Below are 18,885 nucleotides of genomic sequence, written 5' to 3' on the forward strand. Positions count from 1 at the left end.
TTCTTCAAACTAATTAACTAATTCAATGGTTTAAAGTTACCCTCAGGGCCAAAAAATTCAACTTTCTCTTTATTGAAATGAAAAAGGAATAATTATACTAACTCTTTTAATCAATTCAATTCAATTGATTTTTCAAAGCAAATCATTTGATATTATCAATTCGAGCTAGATCAAGTTTTAATTGAAAGAAAAATATTAACACAATTTTCCTGCTCATTTCCTTGTTAATTGATGGAAAAGTCGCTTATACGTCATAGCTGACAAAAATTAAATATAAATAAATGTCTCAAGTTTCATTCAATATTAGTATTAAGTTTTAAGAATTTAATATTTATAATTGCTTTATTTACAAATTAAATATAATAATTTATTATTTATAACTTATAAGTCGAGTTTTCATTTTTTTAGGCCACAGTCAAATTTTCATATTTACAATTTAAAGTTATGTTATTTATAAGAAAATGTTAAATTATTATTAAATGAGATTTAAAACATTTATTTATATTTAATTTTTTATATGGGTAATTTTTCTTAATTGATTCTATATTAAAAAACAATATTAAACTGATTCTAAACCGTCCTTTTTTGGTTGGGAATAAGAAAAAAAAGAATTCTGAGCTTCCCAGTTCCGACGTTCGAACCTAGTCAATTCGAAACGGCTCCTGTGTGATTCAAGCTTCCCAGTGCGCAAAGACTGATCGAAGACCCAGAAGAAAAGGGAAATAAGGCATTGAATAAATTTGCGTGCCCGTTTGAAGTTTCAACTTTCATGGATTTCGTTTTTTCATCCAAGTTAGTGTTTTACACGTTCCCATCGTTCTTGGTCCAATTCGCCGCGTAAACCCTTTTGACAAGATAAGCACGCAATTAGTGCCCATCACCTTACTATTTGGGGGAATGGTATAAAAGAAACATGTTCATGAAGATATGCCATGAGATCTCCATTCTGTTTTTCGATCAGTAATTGGGAAACACCTTCAATTCGTTGATTAGGAGAACTTGCGTTGCCAGGGCAATTTAATATGAGTAGCAATGGCCAATCTTCCGGTAACAGCTATAACATCAGAGACTTAATCTGCAACGCCGGCGCTGGTGCCTCAGCTGGTGAGCGTTTTTATCAGCCTGCCTTTCGAAATTTGAGGTCATTTTTGTTTTGGGGGCTTTTTGTTAATTTGTTTAATCTGATTTATAATTGTCATTTTTGGTCATTTCTATTAATTTACTAGAGTTTGTGTTTTTGGGTAAAGCGCTTGTGTTTTGGCACTGGTTTGATTGGTGTTTCTTGCTACGGTTATGACTTACTGCTAGAATATCTGGCAGTGTAAGACTCGCTTCTGGATGATTAACTTGATATCATTGCAGGGGCAATAGCGGCCACATTTGTGTGCCCATTGGATGTCATCAAGACTAGACTACAAGTTCATGGTCTTCCCCCTGGGCAGACAGGTATGCTCGATTTCCCTCTCTCTAAAAGTTAGTTCGCTTTGCCATCAGAACAGGCTTCAGATTTTCTAGTTAATTACTGGAGTTAAATTTGGACAGCTAACAAGTCAGAGAATTGGTATCAGAAATCAGAATTTACAACGTAAATGGTTGGCATAAGTTTGTGAATATGATACATAAACTTTATAAAGAAGCAATTCTTCTCTTGTGAAACACAAGTTTATTGTCAAGTTTTGGCAGATGTATAATCATTTAATTTTATGTCATGTGTCAGCACTGCAATTTCAATATTAATGCTTTCTGTCTTACATTTGTTGAGTGATTGTTTACCAAAGTAACTTTTGTTACTCTCTTAGGCAGTGTTATCATCACAAGTTTGCAGAATATAGCCAGGACTGAAGGTTTCAGGGGGCTGTATCGTGGACTTTCACCAACAATACTAGCATTACTTCCAAATTGGGCGGTATGTCACTCCTCGTGCTGCCTCTAACTAAATCTTTATGCTATGATTAGTAATCATGATAGCAAACATACTAGGTTCTATAAGCTGGGTGATGGAGACGTATTTTTTATTCTGTCTTGCTTCAGCGTCAATTTGTTTTGCTATTTTATATTCAAATAATCTGAAAGAAGCCTAGCCATAACCCCAGTTCCTTCAATTTGCGTTTACACTGGAAGCATTTAGAACAAATTATAATCTTCATATTAATTTCCCATTTGCCACATAGTCCTATCTAAGCCTACATTTTTCACCGGCCTATGTTGTTCATTATCTCCAGTCACTGAATTCGTGGTCCTCCCCTTTTCACTTTCTACTTTTCATTTATTAATATACAAGTAGTTATGGAACCTCATGGTAACTTCTGTCTCCTCTGCTGCTTAACTCTGGAAGGATAATCAGGGTTTTGCTTTCTTTTCAGTGGGAAGATTATCAATTAAAAGCAACCTCTTTGACCATATTCTTTGTTTACTGATTTAGAAATAATTGTTGACTGTAATTGAAAATGATAGCATATTTTTCTCTCTATGGTTGCTTTTATGATTTGCTTTGTACTCTGTAAAACCTACTGAGGTTTGAAGAAGTAGCATTTAAAGCAACAAATGATTTCGCATTCCAGCTGGAGGAATGTTGGTTTCCATCCCCTAACAGTGGAAAGTAGTTCAGTACACATTCTTTTACATCAACAAATGACAAACCAATGGAATTTGATCTCCTGCTCAGTTTTAATTTTATAGATCCTTTTTGTGTCATTGGTTATACGTCAGGGACAATCATCTAATATCAGAAAATGAATAATCTTTCTAATATTGTTCAGTCATTTGTTTGAAACGGTTTTCAATCATTCAGTGACTAAATTTTGCCTCAATTGTAGGTTTACTTCACAGTTTATGAGCAACTAAAAGGCCTGCTTCGTTCACGTGGTAAATGTTATTTTAATCCCATTTACCTAATATATCATATGGTTTCTTGATTACTTCAAATTTGGAAGCATCAAATTAGCATACTCGATTTTCTTGTTGTGTATAAGCCTTAATTGAAATTTGCTATATTTGACTTTATTTTTGATGACATTTTTCATTGGTAAACTTGTAACAGATGGTTGCCACCAACTCACAACTAGTGAAAATATGATAGCTGCTGCCGGTGCTGGAGCAGCCACAGCAATTTCAACAAATCCATTGTGGGTTGTTAAGACCAGACTTCAAGTAAGTTGATTTTCAATCTTGCGGGCATGTGTGTGAATTTTATACAGTTATGCCTTGTTTCTATCAATTTAATTTTTTATTAGCTTAGCTATATCTAACTGTATGCATGATTGATTAGTCCTGGAAATTTGCTACGTTTCGTGCTTTGATCTGCACCCCTTGGCTGCCTCTCATTGCTTTGAAGCACTCAAATATTTAAAAATTGTCGCTCCCTTATTTTGTTAACTATTTCATAAATGCTCTTCTTTCCAAGTCGGAGAAGCAACCCCATGTTTGCCCTCAACACATTCAAGTCTAGTAGTAAAACCCTATTTATCAATATTCGCATTGCCATTGCTGGGTCCTCTGTTATGAACACGAACTGTTGAAATGTTCAGTTGAACTTCTCGTTTTTTCCTCCTGGGTAAACTGAAATCTCAAGTTACATCAAGTGATAAGTTGCATAATTTGCCTACGCATTCTGTTAATGGTCCACTTATCCTTAATGTTCCTTAAATTACACGTCATAGATGTTTTGCTCTTTTCTTCATTTTTATCTTGGAGAATTATTGATGTCTTTTTCTGTAACTAATAGACACAGGGAATGAGGCCAAATGTCGTTCCTTACAAGAGTGTTCTTTCTGCTCTGACAAGGATTACTTGTGAGGAAGGCATGCGAGGATTGTACAGGTCAGACTCACATTTAACTAAATATCTTTTGAGATTTTTGCTATGAAATTAAATGGGTAAAAGTCGGATACTACTCTTTCTTTTTAACTTGTGTGCATCATGGTTTGTATTTGCATTGCCTATGTGTCAATGAACGATTTTTTATGGGTGCTAAATAAAGTGAATAAAAAAGATAATATTAATTTTTCTTTCTCTATTAAATGTAATCACTAATTTTTTTCATCTCATAATATTTGCTTTGTGTGTGTGTGTGTGTTGTATTATGGATAAGTTAAACAAAACTTTCTTGAAAATGTGCAAATAGCCTCGACTTTTAAAACTTGATGAGGAACCCCCTTAACTTTTCAGATTTGTGCAGATAACCACCATGCTGCGAATTATTCCGTTATTTTGCTAACGTAGCATAGTATGTTATTGATCAAATACCCCCTGCAACTATGTATATATGCAGATAACCTCTTTAAACTTGTGAGTTATATGTAGGTAATCCCCTAAACTTTTAAGTCATATGTAGATATACCTTTTCTCATATTATGTTATTCAAGTGAAGTAACAAACAAATTAATGGTAGGGGAGTTATCTACATAAATGTGAAAGTTTAGGGGGGTTCATTGTAAAGTTTTAAAGATCAAAAAGCTTATTTGTACATAACCCCAAGCTCTCAAGGGAGTGTTATGTATAATTTAGTCTTACATTATAATGCCCTTAAACTATCTCACTAATTAGTATGCAACATCATCAAATGTTTATGGGATGTGATACGAGGTCCATTAAACATGTTTACTTTGCTTTTCACTAAAAAGAGGAAAAGAATTGTACCACCAAAAAAAACAAAAAAACAAAAAAACAAAAAAACAAAGAGGAAAAGGATTGAAAAAGTCTAGTTTAATCAAGCATAGCCTTTGGCCAGGATCTGATGGATCACTTGGCTAAACAAGGATATATGTGGTGAGATTATAAAGTCCATAGTATGAATCAATTTCTGTTTTTAGCTAAAAGTATGAACTGATGTCCATTAGCAAGGTGAATATGAAAAAAGTGGCTGTGTTCCATCTAATGTGGCCATCCCATAATAATTCAAGTTTCAATGTGTCTGCTTTTGCTTTGTATCTCCCACACACCAAATGACCAGGTACACTTAAACTAAGCAGTCTCGTGCATAGAAAATGCTGAGTAGAATGAACCCAGTGAATCGAATCTAGAAAAAGAAATGTATAATTGGAGCTTAATTGACCTGATTCTGCGCTTGGTTAGGGTCATGAGTTTGTTTTGTTTTTGTGTATTAATGTTATGAATCGAATACCTTCCCTAGTAATTTAAAGGGGAGTCCCCCCCCCCCCCAAAAAAAAAAAAACCTGAGCTGATGTGTTTATGTTTAGGATATTACAATTGAATGGATCCCACTCGGGTTGTAAGGATGTAGTTTTGCCATTTAGCAACTGAGCTAATCCTTTTGAATACTCTATAATATTTTTTTTTCTTTGTGATGCAGTGGCATCTTGCCTTCATTGGCCGGCATAAGTCATGTTGTAATACAATTCCCATCGTATGAAAAGATTAAGTCATACATGGCAAAAAAGGGTAAATATGGTATCTGCAAATTATTTTATTCCCTGTCACAAGTGATGCTTTCCTGTTTCCTCATGTTTACATGCTTATCTAATGAAAATCTCAAATAGTTCAGAAAACACTACAGTTGACAAGCTAAGTCCGGGAAATGTTGCCATTGCATCTTCAATTTCCAAAGTAATTGCCTCTGTAATGACTTATCCTCATGAGGTATGTCTAACATTGTCTGACTAAATTTCTACGGGAAGAAAATTCAGGATTTTTTCAGCATCACACCTTTGATTTCACAGGTCTTAACCCCTACAACTGTGTTTCCAGGTGATACGATCCAGGCTACAGGAGCAAGGACAGGCCAAAAATATCAAGGTCCAGTATGCAGGGGTTGTTGATTGTGCTAAGAAGGTGTTCCAGAAGGACGGCTTTCCAGGCTTTTATCGGGGTTGTGCTACCAATCTGTTGAGAACAACTCCATCGGCTGTCATCACATTCACCAGTTATGAAATGATATACAGATTCTTCCATCGTTTTGTTCCTCAGGACAATGTACATCCACAAGGCTATCCTAAATCTACTGATATTAACAAGCCCAAGCCGGAAGACAGTGATGACATGAAGTTTGAAAAAGGCCCTATGGTATGATTCTAGTTGGTAAGCATGGGACTGGGGTTCATCTCTATCCTCGTGGAGTGAAGCTTGTGCCAAGTGGAATCTGCCATGGCTGAGGTCTTGGGCTCTAGTAAATATCAGCTGTTATAAATTTTTGTAGGGGAGTCGCTGTTCAAAAGCCACGTCAAATTCTGGTACCTTCAATGGGAGACTCAAGTTTCATAGCTACAATCAGACCCAGAATGGCGGTCATCACCATCTCAATCTGATGGGTGAGGAAGCTTCATCAGTTCTTCTGGGAAATAAAGAGCGGCTAACTTGATGTTGATGCTTGAAGTTATCTTCCTAACTAATGTTTATTCTCTCTCTTTCTCTCTCTGGGGTTTGTAACTGTAAGTGGCCGGATTTTTCTTTTCTATGATGCAAATTCTTTGATTTATCATACATGGTGGAGTATGTTAGCTTTGCCCCCGCCAAAAGATGAATGGGGTTTTGTGTTGAGTAAGGATAGGAAATTTTTCTTGGGTAGAATGAGTCTTATCTTCGGTAATTGATGAGATATCTATTTGTGTTCCCTCTTTATGTTGCAAAATTCAATATCAAAATATATGGAATAACTGTACCTATTACTATCCCTAACTAAAAAAGCACCATCAAATATGAAATTCTGAATGTTCCCAACGCTGACTAAATAATCAACGTTATTGTAACTTGAATTGTCACTATCACCCCACCTCCGAATGGAGAACAATTTTAATCCCTGTCTTAGTGTGCCTTAGCATGACAAATGATTTGGATGGCACTGCTTTAATATTTTTTGCACTAATGATTATGGATTGCTCCTCTTTCCAAATGATGACATTGAGGTCAGGGTATTAGACTATTATAAATTATTGGAAAAGTTTATCTGTTAATCTTTAGTTTTATCTAATGTTTAATCAGGTTTACATAATATTTTCCTCCTTTTTAGTAGGTTCTCATAGTTTTACTTGAAGGTTCAATTTCAAGTGAATAATAAAAAAGAAAGTTTTCAGGAACTTGATTAAAATTCATGTAAAACTATAATGATTTGATTAAAAAAAAAAACTATAGTGACCTAACTGAAAATTAGATGAAATTATATAGGGACTAAAGATTGAAGAAGTGGGGTTAACAGCTTTTAATTATTTTTTTCTCTTTTATATTACATCTTTTTTTATTAAAATTTTATAATCCTATTTTTAAAATTTTTTAAATAGCGTTTATTAAAATTTTTTCCTCCTTCCTTTCCTTCCAATTCCTTCATAACAAACATAGGGTAAGGGATTTACAAATTAATTTTTCCTATGTAACAAATTAATTCATACCTTATCACAAGAAAAAAATTAATTCATACCTCATATTTTCCACTTTCTATCATATTCTATTTCAAGTTTTATCAATTTATCTATATTTTGAACTTTCGTTATTGTGAATTTGTACCAAACTTAGAATGATATTACAATTTGGCAAACAAATCATTCTCACTAAAAATGTTGGGGTTGCAATCAACTTTTATTTAAAATTAATTCAAACAATAAGAATAAAGATAGGAGAGAAAACTTGATGAAACAAATGCTTTGATGGTGACAACAATAAATGTGGATCCAACTTTACCAATCATACTCTAAAAATCATCATTTACAGATCTAACAAACATATTTCACTTTGTTTTCTTGGTTGCAGATTTAAAATATGATAGCACTTCCTAAATCTCATATAACAATAACAAGAGATATAAATGGCACATCCTAATCTATGAATAATTTCTTCTGCATAAAAGCCAAGGTGAGCCAAGTAATAAAGGAACTTAAAGCATATGTGCATTGTTGATCTCAATGCCGTAATTTAGAATAGTGTTTTATTTCGGGCCTACACTAAGCTTTTGGGACGTAGATAGTCTTTAATGGCAGGCAATATCCCAAAGTGATTGTTCTGTGCATATTTCTATAAATCTCTGTCTTCGCCTTCAGAGCCCTTTTTGACGTCGTTGGTTGATTGTTCCTGCTTTACCATTACACTCATTCTTCCACGTCAAATCCAACATATCCCACTCTTCTCTCTTTTTTACTCACCTTCCTCACTTTAACTTTTCACTCCCACTATTTTTCTTCCTAAAAAGAATAGGATATACATTAAAGAATGACTTTTCCTTGATCCCATGTGCTTCATAATCATTTAGAAATTACAAGATATATGCTCATTTGATTAAACAACACACTGTACTTCCCTAATCATGTAATCATTGAAAGATTTGGTTATTTATTTGGGTCCCTTTATTTTCTTTTCAAGTGGAAAATACTACCTTATTCTTTTATACATGATGATTTTTTCATGATGATATATTCCTATTTATAAGAGATATTAATAGTTCGTCTGAAATTTTTAATATATTTTTTTTAAATTTTTTTCCATTAATTATTAGTTAGCATCATCACATTAGTTATTGGCTAGTCACTCACTCATGACTCATCCAGCTTTTTATAAATAAGGTACTTTAAAAAAAGTTATATTTTTTTAATATATATTTATTGTTTTTAATTGATTTCAACCGATTTTTAATATACATAATTCCATTATTTGTGTATCATAAAAGCTATAGATGAAATAATACAGCAATCGTGGCTGGGTTTATAATTCACTTCGTAGTGTCTAAATAAATATGATATAAATTGTCTTATCATTACTCTTTCTTTTATTCAAGTTTCCTTGGATATTATGATCAGTTTTAGATCCACTTGAGAGTATCTTAAGTGATTCACTTTTTGGACTAGTCAAAAGTAAATTCCCTTGCTTTTTCAATATCCATCATCTTTAAACCGTCTCGTGATTTATGGATGAAAACAAAAAGAAAAGGTTTTTCACTCATAACAATTTATAATTAGGTGTTCTTAATATAGTAATGTAAGGTGGTAATTTTTACCACAATTTGATTGCCATTCAATTGATCATGCTTATGGCTGAAGATAATATTATACTAATAGAATCAATAATGTCAGCATTTAATTGGCCAAAAAGTAGCATAAATTATATGCTCGAATCTGAAGTTGACCTGTTTGAGTATGCATGTTAGAATCACATGTACATTTGGAAAATTAATTTATAGTTCTTTTGTTTTATCTAATTCTTAATCAGAATTTGTTTATATTTTTTTTAGGGTTAATTAATCCGCAAGTCCTTATAGTTTTAACAAATTTTGAATTAGGTCCCTATAGTTTTTTTTCTTTTTATTAGGTTCTTATACTTTTACCTTTTTTTAATTAGGTCCTTGTATTTATTTTTCTTTTAATTAAGTCCTTATAATTTCACTAAATTTTTAATCAGGTTCATGTAGTTTTAATTTTATTTATTAATTAAATATAAGCTTAATTAAATAGATTAATACTGAAATATAAAATATTAATAATTAAATTAAATTAATAATTATGTAATAAAAAAGTAATAGAATTAATTAATTCAGGAAAATTTTTTTAGAACAATTAATTTTTTTGCTGAAAAAATTAAAATCATTATAATAATTCAATATCTTTAGAATATTATTGTTTATAAACTAATATTAAATAATATACTATTTTATGTTTATATAATAGTACTATTAGAATTTATAAAATAAAGAATAAAAAATTCAGGGACTTAATTAAAAATAAGGTGAACTTATAAGGACTTGATAAAAAGAAAAATAAATACAAGGACCTAATTAAAAACAGGTGAAAGTATAAAGACCTGATAAAAAGAAAAAAATTATAAGAACCTGATTCAAAATTAGTTGAAACTATAAGGAACTGTGGATTAATTATCCATTTTTTTATTAGGTACTTAAAATATAAGGATGAAATTACAGAACTTGTATATTAATTTTTTTTCCCCTTATGCTAACTTAACATGTTCTATTGATTAAAAAATATGAATTCCTTTTTGCAATAGAGTTACAGATTTCGATTACTTCTAGAAGTCATGCAATACAATTTTTCAGTGATTTTCACATAACATTTTACAATATCCGAAGTAATGCCAACGTATATGCCTCTTGATCTTTGTATAGTTAATAACGACATATATATATATATATATCTCTTCAATAAACTCATCTGAGTATTACTGGGCATACAGAGCAGGAACAGAAAAGGGGAAAAACCCACATTTTAATTCGAAAGTACAGTTCTATGCTAATTATCCTATAAGATTAAGGATAATGCCACAGTAAATAGTTTTAAAATTCTAATTAACAGAGGGAAATACATTTGGATTCAATTAGCTGAAGAAATTCGAGATGGCATTAAACAGAGACCTTTATTCCTCTGGAATGGTGACCAGAGCTGGGCGCCAAGATTTCCTCAATAACGACCTGTAACGGAAACGCGTCCAACCCGGTTTCGGTGACCCCAGTCCGTTAATCGAACCCACGACGGAATGGAACTCTCTAGATGGAAGCTTGTTGCTCTCGGTGATTTCAGTGATCTGTCTCTCACCTTCTTCTTCGTTTGGAAGCGAGGACCCGAACAATTCTTTCAGTGAGTTCCTCCGCATTGAATCTTTCCCGCTCTCCTCCTCCTCCTCCTCCTCCGATGAATCCATCACATGCTTCAGCTGAAAGGTCGTCTCTCGCTGACGAGGTGATCGGCTACTGGTGCTCCGGCAGAGAAGCATCCGCAAGGTGGTTTTCCGGCGCTGAAACTGAACCAGCGGGCTGGTCCTGGGGCTTCGTGTGGGGCTCTGGACGACGCCGCATTGCATCGCCAGGAGCTTGAATTTCTGCAGCGTCGCCATCTAAGCGTAAGTCCCTCTCTCTCTCTCTCTTCTCTCTCACTCTCCTTCCCTCCCTCCCTCTGTGTCTGGCTGTGGCTCTCAAAGTCTGCAAGAGACTTCAAATTTTATTGTGCTGTGGTGGTGGTAATTATAAGGGGACAATTGGGAATTGATTACTTCTAGGAGGGAAAACGGGATCTGTTTTGGGAATGGTTACATCTTTGAATTATTTTCTCCGGGTCTGATTTTGATTGGTGTGCTTCTTTTATTTTCTCTCTGTCTTCAAGATTTCAAAGAAAGAAAAGAGGTTCAAAAGCTTGAATGGCCAAAAAGAAAAAGCAGAGCAGTAGTGTGGAACATTTTGTGACGTGGGTTTATTTAGTAGGAAAACTTATAAAATCTTCTCTTGTTCTTCTCAATGAGAGCTTAACCTCAAATATAAAAATAAAGATTAGCGCTGAGAATTCCCCTAATTTTGAAATCAATCCACTTAGAAGTTGGAAAATCAGTACAAGCCAAATAAAAATTGCACTTAAAAATATTCCCTCCACTAGAAGTTTAAAAGGTATTTTTTGGCCAACTTCCACCTTAAGAAAATAGTTAACATCATTTAAAATTACCTGCTCCTTCCATGGTTACTCTTATTTAACAGGGTAGCCTAATCATAAATAAACATTAGAAATTTCATTAATTTCAAATATTCTTTAAAGATATCTTTGAAAAACAATTATTAATTACTCCCAAAAATCACCAAGATGTCTTATATCTTTAATTCTGGAAATAGTAGAAAAATGTTTAATAATTATGAAGGAGGGGGTATCTTCTAAAATCAAAACTGAGGCACTAAACCTAAGCATGAAAGTTAGTTTCCTTTTTTTTTTTTTAAAAAAAAAACTATTAGGAAGCTGGATAACATAACATGCATTTGAAGGTAAAGGCTTAGGCAATTGGGCAATCTGTTGAGAGGCTTAAAGAAGATGTTGTAGTCAGAACAGCTACGATGGGAGACACTTCTGTAGTCATAGAGTGAGGCCGCATCTCAACAGGGGATCCGTAAGCGTGCTTGTGATAGTCAAAGACACTGCAAATTTTAGAAATCCACAAGAGCTCTGGAAATTCAAGGTCACGAACCATGACTTCATGCTCATGATCCTTCTCGGAAGTATTGCCAATTTGCAACCATCTTTTGTTTCCTAGTTGGACCTCTTTATGTGCACTTGAGTTGTCACAATCTCTGAGGGTAACCCAAGTTACTAAGCTGATTTACACGGGCATTGACCGAGGAAGGTCTACCAGGAACAGAATCATACACTCTTCCTCCTCATCAGGGAGATCCAAAGTCTAAATTCTTTCATTGCCCAGCTTACAACGCTCCTGATTCCAACATTAAAAGAGTTTTAGAGGCCAAAATTCCTAGTCCTGAAGCGAATTTCAGACCAAATTGGTGGACCATCATCATATACAATCACAATTTTAAGGGACAACGCGGAGGTGTGACATGGATCGGGCATCCCAGAAGCTGATTTGGAGAAGACCGAAAAATTTCAACAGCTTACTCTCACTTTACTGCCTGCGAGCGGCCCTTGTGGGGATCACCAAGCCTCCATTTCATGAAAATCATCCCGGAGCTGCACTTGACATCCAAAGTGTTAAGAAGAAACTGACTCTTCCCTCTTCTGATGAAGTCGGAGACGTGCTTATGACAGATATCTCCATATCTTCTCACTTCTCTCATTTTTCCCCCTCTTAGATGGCCCTCATGTAACATCTTCTATTAGTCGTAATGTTTTACTTAGTAGTAGTCCTGTTTTTCATGGCTATGTACGAGTAGCTCACTAATTCTGTCTCTACTTTCTTGATTAATGCATTTTGTCCTTTTATCAGGGGGAACAAAAGGACCAAGGAAGGTGAGGGGCAATATATTCTGAGAGCTTAGCTTCCTCGAACATGCTTCACTCTTTAATATTATTGCTGAGTCGGGTGTAAACATAAATTTCTTCGTCTGGTAGGGTCCTATACTAATTAAGTTTTCTTCAACAACGAATATTATTCAATTCAAATGGTTAAACTGACTAGTGATTACTTTGACATGTTCTGCATTGATTCCATTCCTTAAAATGCATGGCGTGAATATCATATGTACAGTTCGGATGACATTTGAAACGGAACCAGATCTTGCGATTTTGTGTTTATTTATTTTATAAGTTCAAATTATATGATTGACGTTATTATATTTTTTGCACCCTTTAAGTTAAAAATTACTAAAATTGAAGAAAACATAAGAACATTATCATTATATTACATTTTAGGAAAAATCACAAAAAAAGACTTTAAAAATAGAAAAATTATAAATAAGGACTCGTTACAACATTAGTATTAGTTTTGACAATAATTGATAAGCAAATGACAAGTCCCTATATACAATTTTCCAATTTTTAAGGTCTTTTTTTTAGGATCTTTCCTAAATTTTATAAATATTAAAAATAAAAATATTTGAAATGTAAAAACACCATACGTTAGGTTCTTGTTTGTCTCCACCTAAAAAAAAAAAACTATTGCATTTTATGAGTCAAAACTCCTTTCGCTTAAATGTAAAATCATTTAAGATAAAAAAAATGCTTCAGAAAACACATGGCTGATTGATTTTTCAGTTCAAGCTTCATGGCCGCTTGAGGCTAGTAGCGGTGAGTTAAGGAATTGACAAAGGTTTAGAGTTCAAACACTCAATAATAAAGAAAATAATTAATAAATAAAATGATAAGTAATTTGTATATGTCGTCATGTATAAAAAGAAGCACAACTCTCAAGTCACATTCAATAATGTCTCGAAGGAAAACAAAACATTCTCTCATGACAAAATACTAAAATTAGTAGGTAAGAAAGAAATTTCAGTGCACACTGGACCAGGGGGCTGCACTTAAAAGACCCGTGATTCTGCTATTTAATAGCTAAAGCTGATAATAAAAGAATACCAAACACCCACATACACAAAGATAGTTTAATACTTTAATTATGCCAGGAGTTCCTTATTTACCTGCGTCGAAGCTGTATAATTGAAAGCATGAAGAAAACTCGCAGCACAGCAAACAAATGCTGTTGACATGACGAGGATTTTCCTCATAATGAATCATCATATGAGCAGTGGTACAAATAGATGAGAGAATCACTCATCCTCAACTGAGGATGGATGCTGACAAAAATTGTATTATTCTTTCTGATGCTCATAGGGTAGACTCAATTTAACAGAATCAAGTGAAAACTACTGAATTGAACTCCTTTGTTATGTACCGACATTAAGGTGCAATAAAACTGCTTTTTCCAATGGTGATCATATTGTATGGGGAGGGCCTTGTGGCTTTGAGTTCGTCAATGATCCTGTTCCAACCCTGTGCATTGAGGTTGGGAGAGATGTATGAATTCCCTTGTTTGAAAACTCAGTACCATGAAACTCTAGATGCTTAAGATCATGCTTCCCGTTTTCTATTTTCTGCAGAATCTGCATTACTTCATCCATGGAAGGTCTTAGCTCCCTATCCCTCTGTAGGCACTGAAAAGCTAACTCTGCCACTGAGATTATCATCTTCTTAACCTCCTTGTCTGACTCAAAACCAAGGGAAGGATCTACCAGCTCAGTGAACGCTCTTCTTTGAATCTTGTTAACTGCCATGTTTGCCAATTTAATCTCATCCTTGTTCCTTGTAACATCAATAGCTGGCTTAGAAGATATCAGCTCAATGAGTACGACCCCGAAGCTATAAACATCACTCTTTTCAGTAAGCTGATAGCATTGGTGATATTCTGGGTCCAAATAACCTGGGCTTCCTGCTGGAGCTGTGGAGACATGAGAGACAAACTTGGGGAACAACCTTGAAAGACCAAAGTCAGCTACCTTGACACAAAAATGGTAATCAAGTAGAAGGTTGCTGGATTTGACATCACGGTGAATGATGTCACAAGCATGGAGATAGGACAATGCATTTGCTGTCTCTATGGCAATCCTCATCCTCACATGCCATGGCAGTGAGCCAGGTTTTGCGAGATTGCCCTGGAGATGACAACCAAGAGTTCCATTTGGAATGTATTCGTAGACCAGCAACAGTTCATGACTAGCACGTGAAGTGCAGCCATACAGCGACACAAGGTTTCTGTGACGCAAGCGTGTGAGGATCTTAACTTCATTTATGAATTGCTGTACACGTTTATAGTTGCGCTCAAATAGCCGCTTCACAGCAACTTCTCTTCCATCTTTAAGCTTTCCTAGTTGTTTAAAATCAAACCAACAATTTGTTCATCAACATCTAAATTACACATTTTAAGAGAATAGGGCATCTTTTGAGGTGGCTTACCATGGTATACAGTTCCAAAGCCTCCACTTCCCAGTTCTCTTGATTGATCAAATTTGTTTGTTGCTTCTTCGAGTTCCTCATAGGAGAAGAGAGGTACCCCAAAGTAGATATTTCTACTTTCTAGGATTGCATTTGAGTAAGTATTGTCAGATTGATTGCTTCTTGAGCGAGTATTATCAGATTCAATGCTTCTTGACTGATTTTGTGAGCCTAAAGACTTGTAATCTTGTTTGTTCCGCAACAGAATAACAATCAAGCCAATTATAATCATGCCAACACTTCCAATAGCCACACCTATAGGAGGAAAAGATTTGAAATTTCAGTTAATTTTTGGAGTATAACAGCCACGAACAGAGTCAATTACTTGGAATGTTTTGAAACGAGACCTTTCAACACAAACACTCACAAAAGACTCCTATACAGAATTACTATCTATTACTATACGCAGAGTTTACAAAATCATTTCAGTTACAGCGATTTGATTGCTTGGAACACTCATAAGCTCATTAACAAGCACTAGCACTCTGGCGTAAATGAAAAACAATGAGACTCTTGTCTAATTGGGGGTAAATATGGGAATGCATTACCTATTATTATAGACTTGGAATCGATTTTCTTGCACTCTGTCATCATCAAGGCAAAGATCAACAAATAAGATTTCAAGATATATAATATGGAAAACAATGAGACTCTTATCTACTTGGGGTAAATATTTTGAATATCGTGGGAATGCATTAACTAATGGCTCGGAATCGTTTTGCTCAGGCTCTGCCATCATCAAGGCAAAGATCAGCAAATAAGATTTCAAGATAATATAAAAAATAATGAGAGTTTTGTCCACTTGGGGTAAATATTTTGAATGTCGTGGGAATGTATTACCCGGTGTCATAGGCTTGGAATCGTTTTTCTTGAGCTCTGTCATCATCAAGGTAAAGATCAACAGATAAGATAACGAGAAATGACGTCCTAAGAAGCGTAACGAGAAATGACGTTATGTGGCCTAATTCTTGTGTCATAAGTCAAGATGCTTACCATGGGCATCGCATTTCTCATCCAAACAAGAGAAAGGTAGATGTACTTGTATATAGATTTCATCCAATAAGGATATGTTGGTTGAGCCGGGAAACTTAGCTTCAAATATTGGAAGCTGGACAAGAGAACATCCTTTAGAAGGCTCGGGCCAGTGACTAGCTTCTTCGGGAGGATAGTAAATGCAGTAGCCATCACAGGGATATAAGAGGTTGTTGTAGTCGAGAGGCTCGACGCATTTCAAAAGGGAAATGCCGTTTAAAAAAGAGAAAGACAGACCAGGAGACTCCGCGTGAAAAGCAACTTTGTAGTCGATGACACTGCAAGGATTCGATACGCTCTTTTGAAACCAGTGGTCACGAATCATGATTACATGTTGATCACCCTCCTGGGAATTTGCTCAACCTGGAACCGTTCTCTTCCCATTGGACCATTTTGGGTCCCCATGGATCATCACAGCCTGATATGGGTAGTAAACCACATGGTGAGTCCGTTGTGTTGTCGAAGAAGGGGAAGTGGATCTGCCCAAGATGTCCACAGGGAAAAGGCCCTGTTGGACAGGCAACTGAGAAAGGAAGCAGAAAACAACACAGACAAAGCAAAGGAAGCACAGAATAAGGAGTAACCATACTAAATTTCATACTTTTTGGCGGCCAAATTATGCGGATTCTCATGACACAAATGATCTCCTTGGCTAATCCTTTGTGTTATTAATGGTTAAATGAATCCGAGTGCTTACTACGTTGGTTGACTTAGACATTGACTTAGAACAAGACTTGGAAAAGTGGCCTGGAAAATAAGGGTAACCCACTCCTACTCAGCTTCCTCAAATGTCATGTTAGCATGACTTTGACTAGTCCAAGGTCTTTTGCGTCCCCCTTGAAGTTCACCCAACGGCAAAAAGACCAGTACAGAAACTCCGAGTTTTATCCACGGCAACCACATAATTTTATTATATATTTACCAATAATTATTTTAAAAATACCCTAGTATATATGTGTATTCATCATCAGGGTCAACTTAAGTATAACTGGATTTTACTTCTTTCATGGAGCAATCACCAGGGGCATTATCTGAACTTAACGTGCGGTCGAAGACGTTAAGAACTCGATTGGATAATTGGAGTCCAATGAAGAAAAAGAAGACAAGGGAGGAGAAAAAAGGATGCATTTGATGTTGACGGGGTTCTGAAGAACTTATAAATATTCAAAACGCGTTTTTATCAGTTGTGCACCCATTCCCTTGAATGTTTCAGATTCAGATTGTTATTTCTGGCACCTTTCTTCCTTTCCCTACCTCCTTCTTCTTCGAATCTTCCCTTTCTCTGTTCGTATGTTCATTTTCTTCGTTATTTCCATAATTCAGCCCCAAATGTGGCCTTGCCATTCTCTTGAAGGAGAAAGTTCTTAAATACAATTTTACTTTTACATAGATACTTGCTAATAAAATAATTAATGTAGGTTCCATGTCTTCTTGTTTTTTTTTTCGGGCCAAAGGTTCATGTCTTACAAACACAAAAATTTTCCCAACCTGGGGAATAAATGAAAGATTTTGATGAGTTCAGTTTAAAATTAAAACTTTATGAAGTTTACATTTACATCTTGAAACATTATGGGATTACATGCAATTAACCAAAGTCCAAATTTTTTTATGAAGATTTTGTATATTTTAACCTATACTTTATATTATATTTTTTTTACTTTATACATATTAAAAATATGAGGAACAATTATTTTATTTTGAATGAACCTGTGTGCGTACTACCTTCGTTGACGTATTGGACGGTGACTAAGAACAAGACTTGGAAAAAAGGGGTGAAAGGTGACTCATTTCTCCTCAGCTTGCTCAAATGACATGTTAGCAAGTCTTGAATATACTCCTAATAATGGGTTCTTGGTCATGGCAGCAATAAAAGGAATAATCTAACAAGATGATAATAATTTATATACATGATATTATTTGCTATACTTGAACTTTGGCAGCCGTTGCTGTTGCCGTCACTAGAGGTCTAGTGACCAGCCGACTGGTGAGGATATTTGATATTTAAAAAAAAAGTAAATAAATAAAGGGCAATTGGATCGTTGCAAGCAAATTTACAATTCCAATTTGGTCACCTGTACCTAAACTACAATTTTACTTATTTAAGTGACTATTTGGGGATTTTGAAATTCAAGAATAATTTTTCTGTCATTTTCCTAAATCAGTTGTGAACCCAAATTATATGCAATTTTTTTTTTTGGAATAGTACAAGGCAAGAAAACTTAATTTAGAAGTTTGAGGCGGATATAGTGGCTAATGCCATATCATCCTGCAGTTGAGATAAGCACTCCCGTGGGGGCCTTTGCCAATAAATCATTTCTTCATGTATGACTTGTGCCTTTTTGGCCATCATATCTGCACATTGGAGTGCACTCCTTCGTGCATATTTGATGCTAATGTCCCAATCTGAGTAGATATGTTCTCTGATCTCTGTTATCTCAGTATGCAAAAAGTGATTTGCCCCTCCTTCAGTTTCGACCAATCTAATAGCTTCTATAGAATCAGTGAAGACCATGATCTTGCTGAATCCTTGCTGTTTACACATCTGCAGACCCGTTAGCAAGGCCATCAGTTCTGCCTGTGTCGGTGGGTGGAATCCTAGTCGTCTCTGAAATCCTATACGCCATCTAACTGCAATGTCTCTGACCAGGCCTCCCATTTGCCTGTCGGTTTTGATAAAATTATATGTATTTCATAAGTTGCTAATTAAAAA

General features: G+C 34.9%; 4 protein-coding genes across 5 annotated transcripts; 1 reads left to right on the forward strand and 3 right to left on the reverse strand.

Moving 5' to 3' along the window:
• The first annotated feature begins 757 nt into the window (after positions 1 to 757).
• Positions 758 to 6,586, forward strand: LOC114749659 (nicotinamide adenine dinucleotide transporter 2, mitochondrial-like). Of its 2 annotated transcripts, none has more exons than XM_028938201.1 (9): positions 758 to 1,104; positions 1,363 to 1,446; positions 1,800 to 1,906; positions 2,817 to 2,865; positions 3,041 to 3,150; positions 3,725 to 3,819; positions 5,312 to 5,409; positions 5,504 to 5,598; positions 5,707 to 6,586. In XM_028938201.1, the coding sequence occupies exons 1-9, from the start codon at positions 1,023 to 1,025 to the stop codon at positions 6,025 to 6,027; spliced, it is 1,041 nt and encodes a 346-aa protein (XP_028794034.1). In that variant the 5' UTR covers positions 758 to 1,022; the 3' UTR covers positions 6,028 to 6,586. The 2 variants fall into 2 exon arrangements, with proteins under 2 accessions (XP_028794034.1, XP_028794035.1); XM_028938202.1 differs by having other exon boundaries at positions 5,312 to 5,400.
• A 3,716-nt stretch (positions 6,587 to 10,302) lies between these two features.
• On the reverse strand, positions 10,303 to 10,779 carry LOC114749662 (uncharacterized). Its single transcript, XM_028938204.1, has one exon. It carries the CDS (start codon positions 10,777 to 10,779, stop codon positions 10,303 to 10,305), a length of 477 nt encoding a protein of 158 aa, XP_028794037.1.
• A 2,766-nt stretch (positions 10,780 to 13,545) lies between these two features.
• On the reverse strand, positions 13,546 to 16,500 carry LOC114749663 (LEAF RUST 10 DISEASE-RESISTANCE LOCUS RECEPTOR-LIKE PROTEIN KINASE-like 1.2). Its single transcript, XM_028938205.1, has 5 exons — positions 16,137 to 16,500; positions 15,984 to 16,019; positions 15,692 to 15,727; positions 15,105 to 15,398; positions 13,546 to 15,015 (listed from the first exon to the last, which is right to left on the reverse strand). The coding sequence occupies exons 1-5, from the start codon at positions 16,498 to 16,500 to the stop codon at positions 14,087 to 14,089; spliced, it is 1,659 nt and encodes a 552-aa protein (XP_028794038.1). The 3' UTR covers positions 13,546 to 14,086.
• Positions 16,501 to 18,399: 1,899 nt separating this feature from the next.
• LOC114749664 (uncharacterized) lies at positions 18,400 to 18,831 on the reverse strand. Its single transcript, XM_028938206.1, has one exon. It carries the CDS (start codon positions 18,829 to 18,831, stop codon positions 18,400 to 18,402), a length of 432 nt encoding a protein of 143 aa, XP_028794039.1.
• Between the last annotated feature and the right edge of the window lie 54 nt (positions 18,832 to 18,885).

The sequence above is a fragment of the Neltuma alba genome, unplaced genomic scaffold (assembly GCF_004799145.2).
Source record: "Neltuma alba isolate B1F8T4 unplaced genomic scaffold, ASM479914v2 tig00006108_pilon, whole genome shotgun sequence".
Classification (NCBI taxonomy): domain Eukaryota; kingdom Viridiplantae; phylum Streptophyta; class Magnoliopsida; order Fabales; family Fabaceae; genus Neltuma; species Neltuma alba.

What these genes read in the sequence shown, in the direction of transcription:
- LOC114749659 (XM_028938201.1), top strand. Translation starts at nt 1,023, where the DNA reads ATGAGTAGCAATGGCCAATCTTCCGGTAACAGCTATAACATCAGAGAC. An exon ending in CATTACTTCCAAATTGGGCG is followed by an intron (nt 1,907 to 2,816) that starts GTATGTCACTCC and finishes CCTCAATTGTAG; the next exon opens with GTTTACTTCACAGTTTATGA. An exon ending in TTGTTAAGACCAGACTTCAA is followed by an intron (nt 3,151 to 3,724) that starts GTAAGTTGATTT and finishes TGTAACTAATAG; the next exon opens with ACACAGGGAATGAGGCCAAA.
- LOC114749663 (XM_028938205.1), bottom strand. Translation starts at nt 16,500, where the DNA reads ATGATTCGTGACCACTGGTTTCAAAAGAGCGTATCGAATCCTTGCAGT. An exon ending in TGAGAAATGCGATGCCCATG is followed by an intron (nt 16,020 to 16,136) that starts GTAAGCATCTTG and finishes TGATGATGACAG; the next exon opens with AGCTCAAGAAAAACGATTCC. An exon ending in TTCCAAGTCTATAATAATAG is followed by an intron (nt 15,399 to 15,691) that starts GTAATGCATTCC and finishes TTCCTCCTATAG; the next exon opens with GTGTGGCTATTGGAAGTGTT.
- LOC114749664 (XM_028938206.1), bottom strand. Translation starts at nt 18,831, where the DNA reads ATGGGAGGCCTGGTCAGAGACATTGCAGTTAGATGGCGTATAGGATTT.
- LOC114749662 (XM_028938204.1), bottom strand. Translation starts at nt 10,779, where the DNA reads ATGGCGACGCTGCAGAAATTCAAGCTCCTGGCGATGCAATGCGGCGTC.